The sequence below is a fragment of the Watersipora subatra genome, chromosome 11 (assembly GCF_963576615.1).
Source record: "Watersipora subatra chromosome 11, tzWatSuba1.1, whole genome shotgun sequence".
NCBI lineage: Eukaryota > Metazoa > Bryozoa > Gymnolaemata > Cheilostomatida > Watersiporidae > Watersipora > Watersipora subatra.
Window position 1 is genome coordinate 3245690 of NC_088718.1, and position 21386 is coordinate 3267075.

At 35.0% G+C, this 21386-nt stretch overlaps 1 protein-coding gene across 4 annotated transcripts in view; it reads right to left on the reverse strand.

Annotated features, from left to right (window-relative positions):
• Positions 1 to 3837: 3837 nt before the first annotated feature.
• LOC137408207 (protein shank-like) overlaps positions 3838 to 21386 on the reverse strand; it is a 123406-nt gene continuing 105857 nt past the window's right edge. Inside the window, exons 18-30 of one of the 4 annotated variants that reach the window (XM_068094616.1) lie at positions 19941 to 20101; positions 17206 to 17287; positions 16309 to 16473; positions 14660 to 14869; positions 13817 to 14032; positions 12736 to 12905; positions 9481 to 9595; positions 9058 to 9168; positions 7958 to 8072; positions 6991 to 7138; positions 5915 to 6169; positions 4505 to 4643; positions 3838 to 4397 (exon numbers count right to left, since the gene is read on the reverse strand). In XM_068094616.1, the coding sequence (XP_067950717.1) occupies positions 4177 to 4397; positions 4505 to 4643; positions 5915 to 6169; positions 6991 to 7138; positions 7958 to 8072; positions 9058 to 9168; positions 9481 to 9595; positions 12736 to 12905; positions 13817 to 14032; positions 14660 to 14869; positions 16309 to 16473; positions 17206 to 17287; positions 19941 to 20101 (2108 nt within the window). In that variant the 3' untranslated portion in view covers positions 3838 to 4176. Of the gene's footprint in view, positions 4398 to 4504; positions 4644 to 5914; positions 6173 to 6990; positions 7139 to 7957; positions 8073 to 9057; positions 9169 to 9480; positions 9596 to 12735; positions 12906 to 13816; positions 14033 to 14659; positions 14870 to 16308; positions 16474 to 17205; positions 17288 to 19940; positions 20102 to 21386 lie in introns of all 4 variants that reach the window. The other 3 variants (XM_068094615.1, XM_068094617.1, XM_068094618.1) reach the window with 3 other exon arrangements.

Below are 21386 nucleotides of genomic sequence, written 5' to 3' on the forward strand. Positions count from 1 at the left end.
TAGACATACAGCGCACTACTATAATAGATATATCGTGCACTCCTATAATAGACATACCCTGAACTACTATAATAGATATACTGAGCACTACTATAATAGACATATCGCGCACTACTATAACAGAAATCCTGCACACTACTATAATAGACATACTGTGCACTACTATAATAGACATACCGTGCACTACTATAATAGACATACTGTGCACTACTATAATAGACATACCGTGAACTACTATAATAGATATACTGAGCATTACTATAATAGACATACCGTGCACTACTATAATAGACATACTGTGCACTCCTATAATAGACATACTGTGCACTACTATAATAGACATACAGCGCACTCCTATAATAGACATACTGTGCACTACTATAACAGACATACCGCGCACTACTATAATAGACATACCGTGCACTACTATAATAGACATACAGCGCACTACTATAATAGATATACCGCGCACTACTATAATAGACATACCGTGAGCTACTATAATAGATATACTGAGCATTACTATAATAGACATACCATGCACTACTATAATAGACATACAGCGCACTCCTATAATAGACATACTGTGCACTACTATAACAGACATACTGTGCACTACTATAATAGACATACCGTGAACTACTATAATAGATATACTGAGCACTAGTATAATAGACATACAGCGCACTCCTATAATAGACATACTGTGCACTACTATAACAGACATACCGTGCACTACTATAATAGACATACCGTGAACTACTATAATAGATATACTGAGCATTACTATAATAGACATACCGTGCACTACTATAATAGACATACTGTGCACTCCTATAATAGACATACTGTGCACTACTATAATAGACATACAGCGCACTCCTATAATAGACATACTGTGCACTACTATAACAGACATACCGCGCACTACTATAATAGACATACCGTGCACTACTATAATAGACATACAGCGCACTACTATAATAGATATACCGCGCACTACTATAATAGACATACCGTGAACTACTATAATAGATATACTGAGCATTACTATAATAGACATACCATGCACTACTATAATAGACATACAGCGCACTCCTATAATAGACATACTGTGCACTACTATAACAGACATACTGTGCACTACTATAATAGACATACCGTGAACTACTATAATAGATATACTGAGCACTAGTATAATAGACATACAGCGCACTCCTATAATAGACATACTGTGCACTACTATAACAGACATACCGTGCACTACTATAATAGACATACTGGGCACTCTCAGGATACGATTACCCTGATATACAATTTTTACCCTTTACAAAGTGGAACATGATGATTTTTCCATCTCACCATATGAGTCTTATTTCACCATACAATTACAACAAAATTTTCGCCTGAGTTCAAATTTGGCAGTCGGTGTCCTTATTATGTGGGTAAAATTTACAAAGACGCCAAAATACTGCTCACTGAACAATTTTTCTCAACAATTCAAAAAAACACGTTGACCAGTTTCTATCAGTTCAGCAACTATTGTGTGTGAAACAGTAATATTTTCGCTTGACACCAGTGGCAAAGTGGAGTTGCAATCCCTTCAACCAGAAGGTCAGTGGTCAGACAACTTCATTTAATCTACTAGCACAAATTCACTTCATTACAAATATAGCATCATTCGGTCTTTCCTGACGAGTTAAGATGAAAAAGGTTTTAATGGAATTGGCTAAAATTATATTGAAAATAAAGCCAAAAATTAATAGGTGATAAAGTGTTAGAGATCAAAAGTTAAAATTTAGTAAAGTCGCTAAAAATACATACTAAAACTTAGCTTTAAATGTGTTTAGTAAGCTGAACTTATTTAAAGAGAGTTCAAAGGTTATTTTATACGTACGCCTGTTTTGAAGGTAAGAACTCTCTACAGTGCGTATTGCACATAGCATATTGCAACCTTACATTTTAAAGGAGATCATAACGAATATACACACTAAATATACTAGAACTACTTTAGGTAACCATAGTTACTAAGTGTAACATACTATTTTGTTACTAATGGTTAATATATAGGCCTACAGTACTTGTAAAAAATTTTGATGAATTTTATCAGGGGATGTTTGCGTTATATAATTACTAAGGCTTCTATACCTTTTAATACAATATTTTCGCCATGCGTCGCCAACCCTGGAATGAATTAAAACTGTATCCTTGTAAACACAATGACTGTTTTCAGCAGCCAAAAAAAACTAAGTCAAACACAACAAAATTCTGACAGTAGATTTGTTGTGACATTGTTGCATTCTTGCAGGATTTTACATTGGTGTGATTTTTGCTATGTAATTTTAGACTTCACGGTGACTTTGATGTAGTGTTAGCATCAGTGAAATTGTGAAATGAAGTACCACACACTCCTCTGTAAAGATCCAAGCCTTCCTAATTGTTAACAGTTTAACAGTTAGTTAAAGTTAGCTAATACTAAGTGGCTATACTAGCCTTTGTATGAAGGCTTTCGGATTTTGTGGATAGTCTTGCTGCAAATCTCACAAAACTATTACAAGTAAACAAATATCTAAATATTGTTGATGAACACAACATAAGATTTTAGTGTTTAGTAAACTAGCCTTTGTTTCCTTTTGATGTTTAGTAAACTAGCCTTTGTTTCCTTTTGATGTTTAGTAAACTAGCCTTTGTTTCCTTTTGATGTTTGGTAAACTAGCCTTTGTTTCCTTTTGATGTTTAGTAAACTAGCCTTTGTTTCCTTTTGATGTTTAGTAAACTAGCCTTTGTTTCCTTTTGATGTTTAGTAAACTAGCCTTTGTTTCCTTTTGATGTTTAGTAAACTAGCCTTTGTTTCCTTTTGATGTTTAGTAAACTAGCCTTTGTTTCCTTTTGATGTTTAGTAAACTAGCCTTTGTTTCCTTTTGATGTTTAGTAAACTAGCCTTTGTTTCCTTTTGATGTTTAGTAAGCTAGCCTTTGTTTCCTTTTGATGTCAATGTTTTGCTTCTCACAAATATATTCAATGCCAAAATTAAAATAACTCTAAAAACAGTTTTTTTAAACTACTCTTGAACAACGATAAATACGCTGTGTAATACAGATGGTCAAGTAGTTCTTCACCAGAATTTGAGTAAGTTGTACATGTAAGTGTTTTATTAACTCAGTTTATGAGGTCTTGGGGAAACCCTTTTAGTTCATTAATATTGCTAAAGATTTGATTGCTTCAAATTTTAGTTGAATAACAGAAAGTATCAATTTTTTCTATCAGTTGATTTGTTGCTTTAGGCAATTTCATGGTCAAGATATTTGAAGATTAAAATCGACAAAAAATGACCGCAATAAAAGCTTTCAGAAAAAAAGATGTGCCCAGACTTACCCAAGATGATGTCTAAAGAGAAACAGTCTGTCTCTATATCCCGTATTCACATCGGCTATTGCAATAAAAGTCTAGTCCTACGCGGCTCTATTGGCATATATTTTATTTTGTATTTGCTCATGAATGCCAGGATAAAATTTTAAATCTAGCAAGAAAATGCACACAATAAATAGCAGCAACGTGCAGTATCTTATTTTTGTGGTTCAATTAACCTGGACATCATTGGCTGGGATTTATGACCTTGTCCTCTTGATCTGCTTCTTCTTATACTATAGATAATGGTGAATGAATTTTCAATGTGACGTACTCAAAACATGCTGTAAAACTATTTTAGTCAGAAACATTCTCACACATGTAAACTGGCAAGAAGGCATTTATATTACATAATAACACAATTCTAATCCGTCAAAGGTTTTGCAGCTACAATTGAAGTCCGAGTATGTGCAAAAAAAATTATACTAGTTTTGTGTTTGCTATTCATTAAATATTTATTGATAAAAATTATGACACATCACAATGTCTTTACAAAAAAATATTGCCATACAATGGAGAGATTTTTTCTCTGTTTTCGGCTTGTTAATGCATGTTCAATAAGTTGCTTATGATTACCCATAGTGCACCAGCGGTTAGCCGTAAACGCAAGCTCTAAATAGGGTAGTGTTAACAATATAGTACTCCATGCATATTAGTATTATTTTGCCAATATCACTCCGCTATAAAATTACATAAATAGAAAATGGGCCAAATATCAAGCCTATCAAAAACTAAAAGAATATATTTCTGTTAAGCATACGTTAGGAATTATGAATTACTCTCAGGTAAGATCTTTTTAATCTCTTTGTCTAGTTTAACTCTGTGGCCAACTTTCTCGACGCCGAGCTCTTTAATGTCCGCTTTGGTCATGCTCACTAATGTCTCTCCTTCTATACAATTCTCGGCGAAAACTGTCTTGTACTCTCCGAGACCAATTGACTCGAGCCACTCGCCTACCTCTTCTCCGGTCCACACCTCCACATTCTTACCTACAATTAGACAAATATGTGTAGAGAGTAGAGGTAGAGTAGTGAGGGTTGGGCTGTAGTCCAAAATGCTCCATAATTTGAAAATGGCGACATTTGTTCTAGCGTACCTGAGAAAGAGAATTTTGCGGTTCGGTTAGGGTCAGAACCATAACCAGATGTCGCTACAGAGAACCTGTTGCCATCTTGGGAGACTGAGGATATTGTGTCACTTCCTGCACTGGATGTGACGCTGTGATTGTCAGCATCCTGCAAAGATTATAGATGTCAGCCTAGTAACTATTCTTGCGCAAATATCTAAACAGAAAATATTCAACAAAAACAGTCAGGTAATCTAAATGTTTAATTATCTCCTTTTGGCCAATTGTTGATGAACAACATTTAACTGCAGGTCTTTGACCAAGGGGCACTTATCGATTATCGAAATTAGCCTTCAACATTGCAAGAACTGAAAAATCAGCACGAAGAAGCACTTTGTTAAGATAAAGCGGTGATCTTTGCTATGGGAACATTATTTGTTACTAGTATGCTGACAGTCTATTGCCCCGTGAGAGATCATCCTGTGTAATAAACATATGCATAATTATTCTGTAGTACATCAAGGTGATTGATTGGTGCAGTTGACAGTGTGCTTGACTGGAAATCTGAATATCTGTGATCGACTCCTGCGCAGTGCAATTTCTTTCGTAATGCTCCTAATTTAACTTGGGACGAACAGACGAACAGACATCGCTCTTTTAGAAAAAAATAATTCTTAGTTTAAGTATCTATTAGATTATGACAATATGCACATCAATTGAAAGCCAACGATGTTCTACACATGAATATTGTATATTAGTCATTAATTATATAAATTAATTATATTAATTCATTATGAATTATTATAACTATTATTATGAATATTATTAAATATCAGAAACAACAGTAAACTACTTAATAAATTATTAAATGCCTTTGATACTTATTCCGCGCAAGGCGAGAGAAAATAGGAGTTGTCTACTTTTTATTGTTGCTTCTAGACAAATAATTTCTCTGCAGTCAAATGTCCTTTTAGACCTGTGACAGCAAATTAAATCTGGTCAATAACCGATTCAGATTTTATAAAACAAAAATGCATGGGGCACATTGTAACAAGACTGGCGGCGTAGTGCTCATTCCCAAGTAAATGTATACAAAATGGTTGCTGCACTTTTACATATCTTGTTTCTGAAAGAGCTAAATCCCTAGCTCATTTAAACACACACTTTTATGACTGTTAATGCTACTAAAATAAACTAGAAACAAGCCCAGTAATTGACAGCTATAGTATAAGTTTGTAATCAGGTACTATGGAAGTGATGAACTGATGAAAGCTACATAACAGGTACTGTCTCAAGGTCAGCGAGGAAATCCTATAAATTTTGTATAAAAATTGTACCATAGAAATTTGCCTACCAGTATCATAGCTAGGAGTCTATTGTAAGAACGGGTAGTCATCAAGGTTGATGTGTTAGGAGATAATTGTTGCTGAGACTACTTACATGGTGATGTACCGGCTCAGATTTGTTCGAATAAGATGAATGGGAAGGTGGTGAAAGGGGTGGAGGTGGAGTCAGTGAATCAAACTGGCTGGATATCTCAAAACTGGGTGGGGGAATAATGACATCAGAAGCATCAGAACCAAAATCATGAGGTGGTGGAGGAGGAGGAAACTCCTCAACAGGTGAGAGATGGTCCTGTAAAAGTGTCGGTGAAGTGGGCTTTTCAGGCTTTTTTTGTGCCACTGGAGGTGGGATCTTCTAAAAACAAATGAACACATGAGATCCACAGCAATGTAGTCTGACTTTATTGGTTTAATTATATCTCACAGTGCACCAGATTTACTCCATGTAAAAATAATGGGGTTGTGATTTGTAATGCTTGTAATGCTTTGGTTCATTAAGTTTTGCATACCATTCTGTGTCTTAGTGCGACTTGGCACAACATTTGCGTATGCCCAAGAATCGTGTGGTGCGGCTTTAGTAGGATTCGTACAAAATATTTCTGATTAATGAGTAATTAATTAATTTGTCGTGTTTGGGCATAAAGAAAAGGAAACAATCATCTGCTCGAGTTGAGCCAATAAAAAATGTTTACAGCCCACCGTGAGCTTAGTTACGCTTTGCAGAAACTATTTTTTATCGCAATTTTTTCTTCACAATGCCCCGTCTTGTTTGACGTATTACAGCTACGAAGGCTTCACTAATTTTAGATCTATTTTTATTCAACAATGGTACCACTTAGAGTGATTATTTTATGTTTAGCAGTAATAATATTGCCATAAGCTATAATAATATCAAAAACTTGTCTGACTTTGACATGCTCACGGTAATAGCAAGAATGGACAGAAAAATGTCGCAGCTCATTCTTGTAATTTTTAGTGCATCAGCTAATGTAAAGTTTTATACCGATTGATTTGGTAGGAAAGTATTTTTCATAAACTGTGTGGTTCAAAAATTATGACAATTTACTCGCACTTTTGTCAAATATTAGGTTTTACCAAATACTTAACTATGCTCCGGTGAAAAAATTAATTTGGTAGCGAAAGAGTTAATCGGCTGATTGGGGCTATTCTCACCTTTTTGGTGTTATTATTCGGCTCATCTGCCTTCGCCACTGACAGCCTGCTCATGATCTTCTGCAGCTCTGAAAGGCTCTCTTCTGTAGAACTGTCTGAGAGTTTAGGAGTACTGGAGGCAGCTGACGGGGGAGGTAACAGCTGATCTCTGTAACACATCAAATAGCACATTATTATAGGGTAATAACTACTGTTGTAAGGCTTGTAGCGCAAATGCTATAACATAGCAGTGTTCAACCTTTTTTTTTACGAGGGCCGCACTTGAAATTTACATAACCAACATGGGTAAAATCTTGAGGCGAAATTTTAGGCAAAAACACATCAAAAATTTAAGGCGAATAGTGTTTGCTTTCAGTGTTTGCTTAAAGTTCGACTCATCTGACCCAGAGGCATCTGCCTCAAAGGTATTTAGCAAAAGACAGCGCAGTGGGTAGATATTACCGCCAAAAATAAGAATAGGATTAAAAAGAAATTTGTGCATAGCTTCTGAAATATTACGGAGATGGAGACTATGTGGCGAAATTATGGTACCTCGTCTCCCTTATAAAAGTTATTATAATATTTTAACTATAATTTGTGGTTTCAATGAACTGCATAAGAGTGGGTCATATGAGACAGCTTTATGGGTCATAAGCTGAGAACAGCTGCTATAACACAATCCTTACTTCAAAATTAGGACAAAACATACTCCGTATTTTAGCTGGTGATTTAGATAACCCCAACAGATAAGCATTGGCTTATAACATTATTTGTGCTTTGCTAGCTATGCCAACTGAAGGTCCCAGATATGCTAGAATGTTCTAGAATGTGCCAGAATGTTCTAGAATGTGTCAGAGTGTTCTAGAATGTGCCAAAATGTAATGTTCTAGAATGTGCCAGAGTGAGTGTTCTAGAATGTGCCAGAATGTTCTAGAATGTGTCAGAGTGTTCTAGAATGTGCTAAAGTGTTCTAGAATGTAGCACTTACTTTGAATCTGCTTTCTTCTTTAAGAATTGCTGTCGTTTCTGCTCAGCTAATTCCCTGAAGTTGGTGCTCTCTGATTTGGTAAGACCACTGCTCTTGTTTGGTGCTAGTGTCCTCTCTGAAACCATAATGCTAATTTATTAATATGCTTTAGCTGTGACAAACACAAATATGCGACAAGAAGAAATAAAACTAAATGCTCTAACTGAATTACTATTAGAGCACATAGTGTGTAAATTCTACAAAGATCTTTTTCAAAGGTTTTTATACAAAGGTTTTTATAACAGTTCCAAGCAAACACTGTTTGCCTAGTTGATTTTCAAGCCGTGCAATTCACTGCTCCTAGAGCATTTTTTAAAGACTATTGTTCATGGGTAACAATCTGTTAGTACAACGATGCGAGACATAATTCTTTACTTATCATCACCAAGTTTCAGATCATTTGAAGCACTAGTCTTGATAGCAATGTGAAAACATTTATTGCTGCAACAAGCCATTTGACGATGTATGCATACTGACATGTGCAGCTATTGTTTACAAAATTCCTCGACCAATCACGATCTGTTTTACCAATAAGAATTGCTTCCTGCTAAGGAGAGTTAAGTTAAAAACAATAGACAGTAATGTATTCAAGCAAGAGTTAGATTTGACCTGGACTAAAAAACTTCACCGATAAACCACAAACAAATTTTTCTTTTAGAAGGTTACAAATTCGTTGAAAGAATTATATAATTGAAATGGTCAGAAAAGATGCAGGTAGGTTATTCAACAGCATAACTGGACAAGTTCCCTGCTCAATTTTATGCAATTTTTCTAAATGTACGATTAGTAACAATTAAATTTCATTGGGTAACTGCCATAAAAAGTTAATGCATGCATCAACAAGTAACTGGTTAAGATAGTAGATACTATTTCATTTGTTTCTAAACAAGTATATACATTGTAGCCAATTATAAGCAGACTAGTCCTTCGAATAGCCAAAAGGTTTTGTGACTAAATGAGAAAGACTGCACGACATGGTGTTAATACATTGTTTCACATAGTTCAATAGGTTTTCAACATTGATGTTCACCTATCCAGAAAATGGATTTAATGCGTTCTACCTGGTGTGTGCGAACTGCTACGGTCGCTGTCAGTGGTGTCCTGTCGTTCAATAACTGTTCTTCGCTTCGCGACAGCCATTTTCAGCTGATCCTCCACACTCACACCTCCACCTAAAATACATAGATGGTGATTAGTAATAAAAATGAATAATTGGAGTTGTTCTCCCCATAACAACTAACGCCACAACATAGAAACTCTGTCTACAAGCTTAGTAATTTTTGATCAATTAATTTTGCCAAAAAATATTTTTTCATTTGCTCTCTATTGTCATTCAAACTTATCTTGTTGACTAGTCTACCAGTGAATAAACATGTCACGCCTATCTTGATTTACTGAGCCAAAAGTTAAACCAAACAAACTTTTGATTGAATTCCATAAGTAGAAATGGGAGAAAATAATAGCGGGTAAAGCATTAAAAATACCTGCTTTGGGAGCTGAGCTTGTAGTAGTCACATGACTGTTGGTGTCTGCGCTTGCCAGTCTTGCTTGACGCTTCTGCACTGCCGCATAGATGTCATTAGTGCTTTCCGCTGTGTTCTACAATACGAGGTCCTACACTTATGACTGAATGGAAGAAAGATTGTATGCAAACCGTATTTTCTTTGTATCTCTCTCACAAAGTTTATAGCCTTTACGAAGTTGCAGTTGACCTGGAGCGTTTGTACTGCAGCAACCTTTAGACAACTGTGTAAACTGATAATAGTTATTCATTTCAAGTATTATAGTGTTTCACAATCAGATTAAAGATCTAGTTATATAAACGTAACATATCATAAATTGTAGTATACATAATATTGTATATATTATATGCAGTAGACGCTGATATAACTTATATTTCCTATAATGTAAATTCCAGTTTAAATAAAAAATTTATGTGAAGTTTTTGCATCCTACTACATAAAAAATTCCCTGTAATGTTAAGTGTCAAGTCGGACGAGTTCTCAAATTCAATTTGAATGGTAACCGACGGAATGGAATTTCGATGGAAAACAACATGTTTATAGCGTTATCTATTATTATTACGTGATATTATTATATCTATTATATATACAACTTCCATGACATTCTAGTTTGTCGTTATATACTGTCAGATGTTTTGACAAAACAGAGAATAGGATAGCTGCGGAATTGTTCACAATAACTTAAAAGGCAATCGATTGGTGCAGGTGTTACAGCGTCGGTCTACCACCCTGAATGCCATGAGTTGGAGTATCGTCGAAAGTTATCTTTTATCCTAACCTTGACCACAGGATACAGATACACGGCGAACAGGTAGTACCACTCTCTTTGTAGTAAAAGATTTTTCAATTTCCTATATTGTAGACGAATAAAATATTTGTTATTAGTTTACTAGCCAGAATAGACTTTGATGTTTAGAACACATTGATGTGCCGTTGATGTGCGTTCCCATCAATTTATTGTAAAATTACCGTAATCATAGTCTACCAAACCAGTAAAATTTATAAGAAAAAGGAGACAAGCTGTCGATGCAAACTAATAATATTACAGTTATAATACAGCCAACAAATTAAAATGTTAAGATTAGTTTTTTCTTTCTGTATGGCCAAAGGGATGAGTTTGGAAAGATCTTGGAACAGAATAGGCAATTTACACGTAATTTACTGTTCTTATAATGTAAAATCCGTAAATGTAACATGAATAACTTAAACGTTCCTGGAACGGATTATTTACGCTGTAGAAGCAACTACCGTATAATATATTGTAATATAACGATATAAATATGCGTTATAATGCATTATATAGAATAGTTTAATATAATGATTTTTGATCTATACATATAATATATACAGTCATACTTCGACTTACAAGCTTAATGCGTTCTGAGACTGAGCTCGTATATCAATTTACTCGCATGTTGGTGCAATTTATTTATATATAGAACAATTAAATATATATTGATTGGTTTCTATACTCTAAAAAATGCAAATAAAACACTCAAAACAAGATATTGTCACAAAAAAAAACATGTTGGTTATTGTCCTAACTTACCACATGCTTTCAAAAAGCAACAAATAAAAAATAATGCAAGGAAATGTGATTAATTAAAATGTAAAATTAAATACATACAGTAGCAGCTAACGCTAGCATTTGCCAGGGAGGGAAATATAAGTGTTATCCTTCATTACAACAGTTGAATTTGATAAATTTGGATTTTATCAAAGTCTGAAAAAACAAACTTAAAAGCAAACCTAAAAGCAAACTTTCATTTTTAACTTAACGTAATTAAAATTTCTTCGGCGTTCATAGTTGGAAGTTTCTCGCTGGTTAGCTAATTTTTCCTTTGTTTCGCTTTCACAACTAGCTGGCCGTTTTAAAATAAACCTATCTAAGGACGTTTGCCTTTGTCGCCCTTTCAACGTGTTGCGATAAGAACGAACACTGGTGTCGTCACAAAGGGTTAATGCACGACCACTAGCCAACTTGTCCGAAAGTCTATTTTTATAATTTTTATAGATAGCACCGGCCTTTTCCCATAGGCCTTTTAACCACCAGCCTTTTCGCCTTTATTGAAACATCGTTTCAGTTCCGCTGTCACCGGCCAAGTGTTTATCTTTTATCCAATGCCTGAGCAGTCTCTCCATTAGCGGTCATGAAGATCGCTGCGTCGTTTAGAAACTATGGTTAGTCCTTTTGCAAACTAAATGCCCTGAATATAACCCTTCGGTTTGATAATTGTGAATGTATTTCTGTCATATTGCTGAGCTAGCTCAATCACGCATACACATTTCGCATATTTTACAATAATTTTCCGTTTAATATCAATTGTTATCATTTACTTTTTCTTTTCATTATCTTTCATTTTACTGGCAAACTTTCGGTCTACGCACCGTACTTTTAATTCACATAATTCTGCACTGAAAATTGCGCACAAAAACACGGTACAAAAGTATAACCTGAGCAGTTGAAAAATACAGAGTGATGCTGTTCTCATAAAACACCTCCGGCATACTTCGCAACTGACTCACGTGCTCGTATCTCAAACATTGCTCGTATGTTAGTGCTAAAACTTGCTTAAAAGCTGGCTCGTATCTCAAGTTTCTCGTACATTAGAGCACTCGTAAGTTGAAGTATTACTGTACTTATACATTGTGCTTTAATATAATGATCTTATATATATATATATATATATATATATATATATATATATATATATATATATATATATATATATATATATATATATATATATATATATACATATCAAAGATTTCAATATAATTATATATTGTAATACAATATATATTTATATATAATATATATGTACATATACATGTTTATATATAATATAATGCTATAATGTGATAATATTATAGTATAATGTAAATAATAATATACACTGTACATCTATCGGTAAAGGTAAAACAGTGTTTTTATATGTTGCCTTCGGTGGCAATTAGATTTAAACAATCGGTTTAAAACATATGGTTAAGTGGTTTTAAACAATGACATGTTCTAGCAGATCAAAGTGATTACTTAAGACAATTACAAACAGCTCAAACAATGAATGATGTTTAATTACAAAGGAAACCTGAATGAATTTCCTAAACATTTGCATTTAGATTGACAAAAAATGACTGTGCATATTACTAGTTGAGGTCAGCAGTTGATTGAATCTAAATGAGTTACTAGGTTTCCTTAAAACTCTGTTTACTCACATTATTTGCTGAGCGATCTGTCTCCCTCTCAGCTGCTGCCTTCCTGATAGCCTCACTGAAAGGGCTGCTGACCACAGCATCATTTGCTGGTGGTGTAACAGAAGTGCTTGTCTGTTTAGGTGATTCAAAAGTGGTTGTCTTATTTTCCCCCACAGATCGGACTGCAGTCCCTAGACAGACCAATTAATATGTGAAATAGCTAAGGTGTTGTAAGAAGCATTCGCTGGGCGACAGGCTCAAGTCTAACAACTTGAGAGGTTTGTCTTCTCTTTGATTAAATCTAAAAGCACTATTTAGCTCTTTGTGCTGCAGTAGTCTCACAATTAGGGGAACAACTGCTGGACAGCTGTATTGAATATATGCAATATGGTACAAGCAATACTTATACATTCATTCTTATTGTATATAATTCTAAGGTAACTTATGTAATATGGTGCCTTTTACAGCAGCAAAGATAACACCTTTTAGGTAAATATATGTATCTTAAACCAGAAAAATGTTTCAAGGTTCAATTTTAAAGCTGGTGAAAGGTTAAGGCTCACATACACCAGAGATCAAATTTTAACTTTTACAGCCAGGGGAGTTTTTTAAATAGACAATTCTATTAGATTTAAGCAATAATCTACTAGTATGGAATAGGAACTATGTTAGTCTGCTATAATAGTTGCATCACATCACTGCAGATAATGGGGTTCATATAGGCACAATATTTGCATGGGGAAACAACTTCTAAATTTCAAAGGTGGTTCGCTCTTGTCAACCTTGTGTTGTGAAACAGAAACACCAGTACGTAATATGTACAAGTTTTGCTGGTAAGTTATATCTTGAATGAAACAGAACTCAAAACTTGCATTTTGCTGTCAAACTCCCAAAAACATTCTGAACATTTAGTTAGATGTCTGCTTCATGCAGCACATGACTGGTGCCTCGTTGACCGCTTCCACCATTGAAAGTGTATCTTGACAACCATCAGCTATCAGTTACAAATCTTAGCTACATGGAATTAGCTGCGAAGAGAGGCTGCACTTGAATTTGGCCAAAATCAGCAAGCTATGCAGAGGCCAGGAGAGTATTTTAATACCTGGCACTGTGATGATAGCATAATCATGGCTAGACATTCGTTGGGGAGGAGGGGGCGGTGTCTTTCCCCGCTGAAATGTGCCAAAACCAGCTGGCAATGAGGCCTCATGACTAGAGTTAATTGTATCTGTGTTATCTGTGGGAAGAGGGGTTCTAGGAAGGAATCGTTTGCTCTCTGGAGGATTAGGCAGTGGTTTGTAGTACGCAGAGTGGGAGCCTGTTAGAGACACGTGCAGGGGGTCATTTAAGAGCACAGCAAGCACACATCACCAAAAACGCAATAGAGGCATGTTAACACTGCGTGTTTACTTGTTACTTAGCAACTAGGCTGTTTAGCCTTTACAATAGTTTATGTGAAGTGCTGTTATATTAATTTTTCATAATGTGTGCCAAACATTTCAAACCTAATGAAATCAAATCAATCAAAAATCAAAGGATCTATTTGCCCACTTATTATATGTATTTGTCCAATTTTTCAGAGCTGTATTAAATATAGCATAACGTCATCCCGGAGACATGCACTTTAATTTTGTTTAATGTCATTTTAGCAAACTAGAAGGAGCTAAAATTCCTAAAATTTTTAAATTTTAAACAAAGAAATCAATGAAAATTTGAACTTTTTTATTTAAGGTGTAGATTTCAATATTTCAACAGTCTGAAGAACATCTGTGCGAATTAAACAAGTTTTTCTTTATAATAAAAACTGGTTGGTTAGTTATAAATCAAATAAGAGTCTATGAATAAAAGAGGGTTCAAGGCACCATGGTGTATCACACATTTACCAATTTGAAACATGCCAAACTAAAACAAAAATACGAATTCACAAACTTCGTCCTGCCTTTACCTGCATTGCTGCCTTTACCTGGATTGCTGCTGCCTGATGCAGTAGAAGTCTTGTCATCATCCGGTGCAGTTGGTGCCGGGAAATTTGGAGGAGGTGGGAGCATAGAAGTCACTGCTGAACTTGCTCCTGTGTTATTAGATTTGCGCTGCAAAGTCGACAAATCTCCGCTCATTGTTCTTGGGATGTCAGCCTGTAGGGCCCGTCCCTCGTCTACGAGAGGGGAGACAAAAATATATCAATGACTTTTGAAAACATCCGCTAGTAAAATATAAGCTAAGAATAAGAAAAAAATTGGGTAAGATATAAGTTTAGCCCATAACTTGTTAGTTTCAATAAAAAATAGCTGGAAATGCTTCCACACACAAAAGCCGTGATTGATTTCAAAACAAAACTGGTTTCTGTGTAGTTCTTTTGATTTCAAGCATGTGTAAAAGAACTCAACTTGGAATTTACAATTTCCAAAATACATATTATATATTATATACATATTATATTATATTGCATATAATAACATATTGTAACACTCCTTGATAAGGCCAAAATTAGAAAACATTGATGGAACGCTGCAAGTAGTTGGTAGAAAACTACCGTAAGAAAACAATTTTTAAATCTTTACCATATTGTGCAGCATCCCAAGAAAAAAACACAGAAAGCGCGAGCTGCACAAAAAAAATGCTTGGCTTGTCAATTATGATGCTTCTCTACAGTTATTAGTAAATGCAACAACAGAGAAGCAAATACAAAAACTACAAAGAGAAAACGAGGAAAATAGAGAACAACATGGACATCATACCGATCCCTGTTAACAGCTGCCAAAAACCTTGCACCTCATTTTAATGAGTTCCAATGGCTAATCACTCAACTTTTTACAATATAGCTCTCTGAGGAAGAGATATGGTAATATATTTATAATGTTTAACCTCTACCAAGGTTAAAGAAGCCTAAGAAGCTTTATGATAAAACTGGGATGGGAATTTATTTTTATTTTTGGAGAATGTTGTGGCTCAAACAACAAGCAATATTTTGTAAAGTATTCTCCAGAACTCAACAATGCTCTATATCTGATTTGAAGCAATATCTACTTTTCAATAAAAGTATTAAGATTTCTTGCAGTTTAACAAGTTCGAAGTGGCAAGCTCAATAAAGTTGGAGTCGCGCTCTCACAGAAAAGACTTTTTGTTGGCTAACATTTCATTCATAGGAATAATAGCCAATTTCAGAGGGTGTAATATCTTGAAGACCTACATTGAAAAATATTGTTGCTGATTATAATTTTTTTCCTGCAAGCTTATGCATCTCAAGCATCAGTTGATGTGTATTATGGGGAGTTGCCCACTCTTACCAAAATTTACATTCCTCTTGTTAAGGCAGTATTGTTAGCCAGAGAACTATATAAATAGAATGCAGAAGCTCTTGTTGTTAGTTATTGTGACTAGACTACAGACTACATAAAATAATTGAGTAAATACGTGTCGAAGCAGTTCAGCTGAAGATGCATATTTCTAGACTGACTAGACCATTCCACAGGACATGCAAATCATGAGAAATCAAGCCGCAACGCAAAGCACAAAGGAGACAAGGTTAGAGACATCTGCAATTAATTATTGGGACAACGAAAGGGAATTATAGCCTGAGGACCTAATCATTACCATCTACAGAATGGCCGAGGCTCATTTCATACATAGTTATCGGCTTAACCTCAGCATCTCGGTCTAAAGCTGCTAGGTTGGGCTGGCTTAAGCTCAGTTGCTTATTGTCACTGAGCTTACCACTGCCCTTCCCTTTGCTCCAAAACTTCTTCACTCGACTTTTAGCTGTAAGAGAATTGACCATGATCGACTATAAAGGCTGTCTGTTTGATATTGTTGCTCAGGCAGCAAGCAGTAAGCTAAATCATAACAGTGGAAATTGTCACCCCATCAAAAGCTAAAACTGATAAAGCAAAGGTCGCTGGCAGTACGCATGAGATAAGCATTTAAGATGCTTACTAGCTCTAGCAGTTTAATTTATGATGGTTTTTAACGATTTTTTATAGCTACCACATCAACCCATTCAGGAAGTTTTGTTAAGGAGAATAAGGAATAACGCTAGGAGATAACCCATGCATAACGCTGAGGCACATTCTCAAGGTAATTTTAAACCTTTTTAGTCAACAAAGATGTTTTTGCTGCTAAACAAAAATAAACTATTTCAAATCTTTTGCGCACACATTTATAAAACTATTGATAAACTTTGTAGCAGTTTCAATGCATACCTATGAGAGATGTTTCTGGAATGATCCATCCAAGAGACGAAAAGCCTGATAGCAAGCTCTTCCGGCAGCAGAAAAATTGTTGTGTGGCTTATTTACAACAGGGCGTAAAACAATCAATTTGACTTTCCGCAAAAAAATTGTTAAAGCTTTAGTTACTACATTTACTAGCGTGAATAAAACCAAACTAAAACAAACAATTGAATGACAGACTCTAAAACTGAGACCAGACTCAACCAAAGAAAGCATAGCCATAGGTGTAAAACTCAGGGTTCAGCACAAAAGTTGAACTAACCCGGCTTTCGCGATTCAGCTTTATCACTTGCAGGCTGAGCTGGTGGAAGTGGTGCTGGAGCAGCAAACATGTCATCGAGCTCCTACAACATGGCATCTGCTTTGAAAACCAACCAATCGTCAGAGCTTGTCAAAGCAGATGTGTACAACCAATGAAAAAGCAGAAAGACAACAACAGCTAGCCAAGACAGCAATTTTTTTTATAAATATCGAAAATGTACGCTGATCTGTACATTTAGATCTCAATATGAAAAATCCTTTCCAATATTTGCTTCATACGTCAAAACTATGACACGTAGGAGTAACAGTAAATAGTAACTATGACACTAGAGTAAATAAAATTACATATATATCTCAGTGTTTGTCTTCTTGTTAAAACCCTGTGTCCAGTTATAGCAAATAATATCTAGCAATGAAAAATCCGCATGACACTGAATTTGATCTCAGGACCTCCAGATTTACCAGGCGGCGAACTTGACCATTAAGCTACACAAAATACAATGAGTTCATTGAGTAAATAGTCATTACATCGATTAAGATACGCTTAAAGCACTTGCTTGGTATTACCAACTAGCTGTTGACTGTTACACGTAATGATTATTAGGCTGGCCCAAAACGCGAGATTTTAGTAAAGATCTAGCTTTCCAGGTAAGTCACTCAAATTCATTAGGTAATTATTCTATTACTTGTGCAACGCTGGGCATTCACTTAGTGCTCATATAAAATACATTGTATCTAGTTAAATTCACTTTGGAGCCCAAAAAACAATAAAAAATGCCTGAAGTGATCATATATAAAAGTAATGTATTATATAAAACAATTAATTAATAAAGTGATAACTAATAAAAGGTTTATTTGTGCTCTATGTTAGAGACGAATAATTGCAAGTGTAGGCTAAGCACTACCTAAGGTTGATAGCAGAGAGAGCGAGGGATGACAATACATCAAGTAACTTACTTTAATTTACATGACATATAGTTTAAATTTATTAAATATCTTATTTGACTATTATTACAATTTCTTTTTGGTTTTTTATAACTGCTTTTGTTTACTAATATTAAATTTGGAAACGATGTAAGTTAAAATAAATTGAATCAATCATCGCTGCGTATTTCTACCAACACGTCTACCTTCCGACCATAGCATTACCAAAACTACACTTCTGTTCACGTGTCTCTAAAGTAAAGTAACCATTAAAAACTCTTTTTGATGTTAATTACTTTATTAATTTAATTTTTATATATAATTTAGTGTTTACATTTAGTTAATCTTAAACAGTTTCATTTATAATGCATATGTATTATTGTATTTTGTATTAGCTGTAATATTTATTAATGAGTTACTATTGGCTTTTGGTCTGTAAAATAAATGATGTAAATTACAGTGCATTATTGTGAGAGTATTTGTTTTTTAGCATAAGGACTGATCGTTTTATGTAAAAGTTTAGTTATATGGCATTTTAAACACACCAATAGAAGGATCACAATATCTCAAAAACTGGCTGACTTGATTCAATATTTTCAATTGCTTTGGTGTATTTCATCAATGATATACAGCCCCCAAGGATAGCCGACGGCGCTCATATGGGCGGGGTTTAATGATGAAGCTCTGTTGGGATTGACCCGAACACGGCACCCGAACAAACAAATATGCTGAATAAAGCACCTTGTAAATTTACGAATACTATGAACTATAGTGGTTATTTTACTTATCTGTTGAATTCATTTTGTTGTCAAATAAATATAGTATCCCAATATTGTCACCGTTATGATCAGTCAGTTGCCATTCACAAGCATTCGTAATATTAATAGTCACAATCGTAAAATAGCTCAAATTCGGTTTTGAATTTAGATTTTGAGTATGAAAACTACACTGCACAGCTTTGCCTGCTGTCCCATCTTATTGGCAAGGTAAAACAATGTGAAACCGATGAAAGACTTTGTCATTTTATATTAGGGGTGGCAAAATATTAATCAAAAACTAGAAAAAAAATGCCGTTGTTCGAGTAATTATATTCAACTTTAGGCATATACTACGACCTTTACTAATTTTAAAATTACTAAAAGTAGGTAATTTGAAATGTTTTATTTTGAATAGATACATTATTTTGGTTAGGTATTACCCCTACATTGCAGAAATTCAATGTTTGCTATTGTGACCCGCGGGGTCTATTGGCTGAATAAGCTAATGAAACGATAACAGCGATTCGTGTTTTCTAAAACCTAACAAGGCAACGCGACCGCCCCGCGAGAGTTGTGTTTGCTTTGAAACCCAGGCTAGCACAATCCTAATAGAGCTCCATCATTAAACCCCGCCCATATGATAGCCGTCGGCTATCCTTTTGGGCTGTATATCATTGATTTCATCAACGCCTATAGCCGTTTTATCTGATAGATTTATTGATAGATCTATTGAACTGTATGAGGCTATGTATGGCTAGTATGTTGGTGGACCTTAAGTTTCCACTGCATTTTATGAAAAGTTCTGCGTTCTGTTTAAATAAACTGATTTATTTAACTTAAATGCCCATAAATATGAAAACTTTGTTTCTTACTTGAGAAATCCTTCTGTGACCATATTATCCGTTGAATTGAATACTTGAATAGTTAATTTTATTAATATATAATAATCAGAAGTTATAGATAGATACTGATAAATACACTTTATTAACTTCCTTTGGGTAAACACATCTCTAGAACTTGCAGAATACAAACAGATTTAGAGGATGTTTGTTACCTGTATGCTATTAAAGTGAGATGAAGACGGACGCTGTCGTATAGACGCTGTCTTTTGCTCTCTCATAGTCACCTTGACAGGAGAACTATTCGTTTGATTGGCTCCAGACCCTGAAGATCTGCTGTCTGAGTCATAATTGGCCAGTGCGGCATCCAATTGCTCTACAAAATAATAAATACGAAATAGCTCCAACTGAGAAGAAATCAAATTAGTTTTTTTGCACATTCTCATCAAGTGATACTGTCTCAGGCATGTTAAAACGGTGCAGAAAAGTTTTTAAGAATATAAGGAAGAGTTTGTATGCATTCAATCACTTGTGCACTTGTGTTGGTTACATTTTAGAGCATCTTATACAACAAGAAAAAATAGAATGACGCATGCATTGGGAGGAACCAAACGATGAAACTACGACTTGGAGTGGTTATTCACGTGTTTCTTTTAGGTATACAGTCAGTATAATTGAACGGGAAAAGTTTAGGATGGACACATGTAAAATCTATGGCATTTTGATCAAGTAAAACGGAAAGTGGGCGTAATTGTTTACAATAGAGGGTAGAGAGTTGAGAAAGGAGCAATTACGCTTACCCTTGTTAAAGGCATCTACCATTGCAAAGCAGCGTGTTTAAGTCATCATTGCTAGCAGAACTATCTAGACAGACAAGCAGCTATATCACTTAGACCGTGATGTAACTTCTGTGATGAAATCGTTACAGCTAGAAGAGTAATCCTCCCTTAAAACGCCCACAAGCATGCATGCATGAACATACATATACACACATACAAGTGCATCATACAAGATTTTACAGGTTGCAAAGACTAGGGTTTGTCTTTCCTTGCTCAAGTTTTTTGGATTCCAAATGATAAAAGATAGCCGTTGTAGCTGTTGAATTTAGGTATTTTCTTATGAGCAAGATAGGTAACAAGTGGTTAATTCCAAACAATACCATAAAAAGTAAGTGATAGCTTTTGTGTGCACCAGGAAACAAACCTAATTTAAGTTGTTTTGGGTTAGAGTGAAAATTTGATTGAATTTGATTGTGTTTAGTATGAAAATGTAACTATAGTACCTATTCACACCCTGGTGCGCAAATAAAGCACACAGCTACACTGTAAAAGCAAGGATCTTCAATCAATTAGAGTAAAGCATAGCAGAAAGGATCACAAAAGCACATGATAACATGAACTAATATCATAAGGAAGTTAGGTCATGAGCAGGTGCCATAAATCCGTGAAGCAGTGAAAGCACTTTATAAAGTTTGACATACTTGAGTAAAATCCAACTTGACCAAAGAATAAAAGCAGGACCAGCCTACTATAACTATTATAAAAGAGAAGACAATCCCAGGGTAACAAGAGAAAGATTTATGTTTCACAGCAACCCATTCACGCTTGAACACAGTCACACTTACGAAGGCACATATGCAGATGTACCCAGATATACCCAGA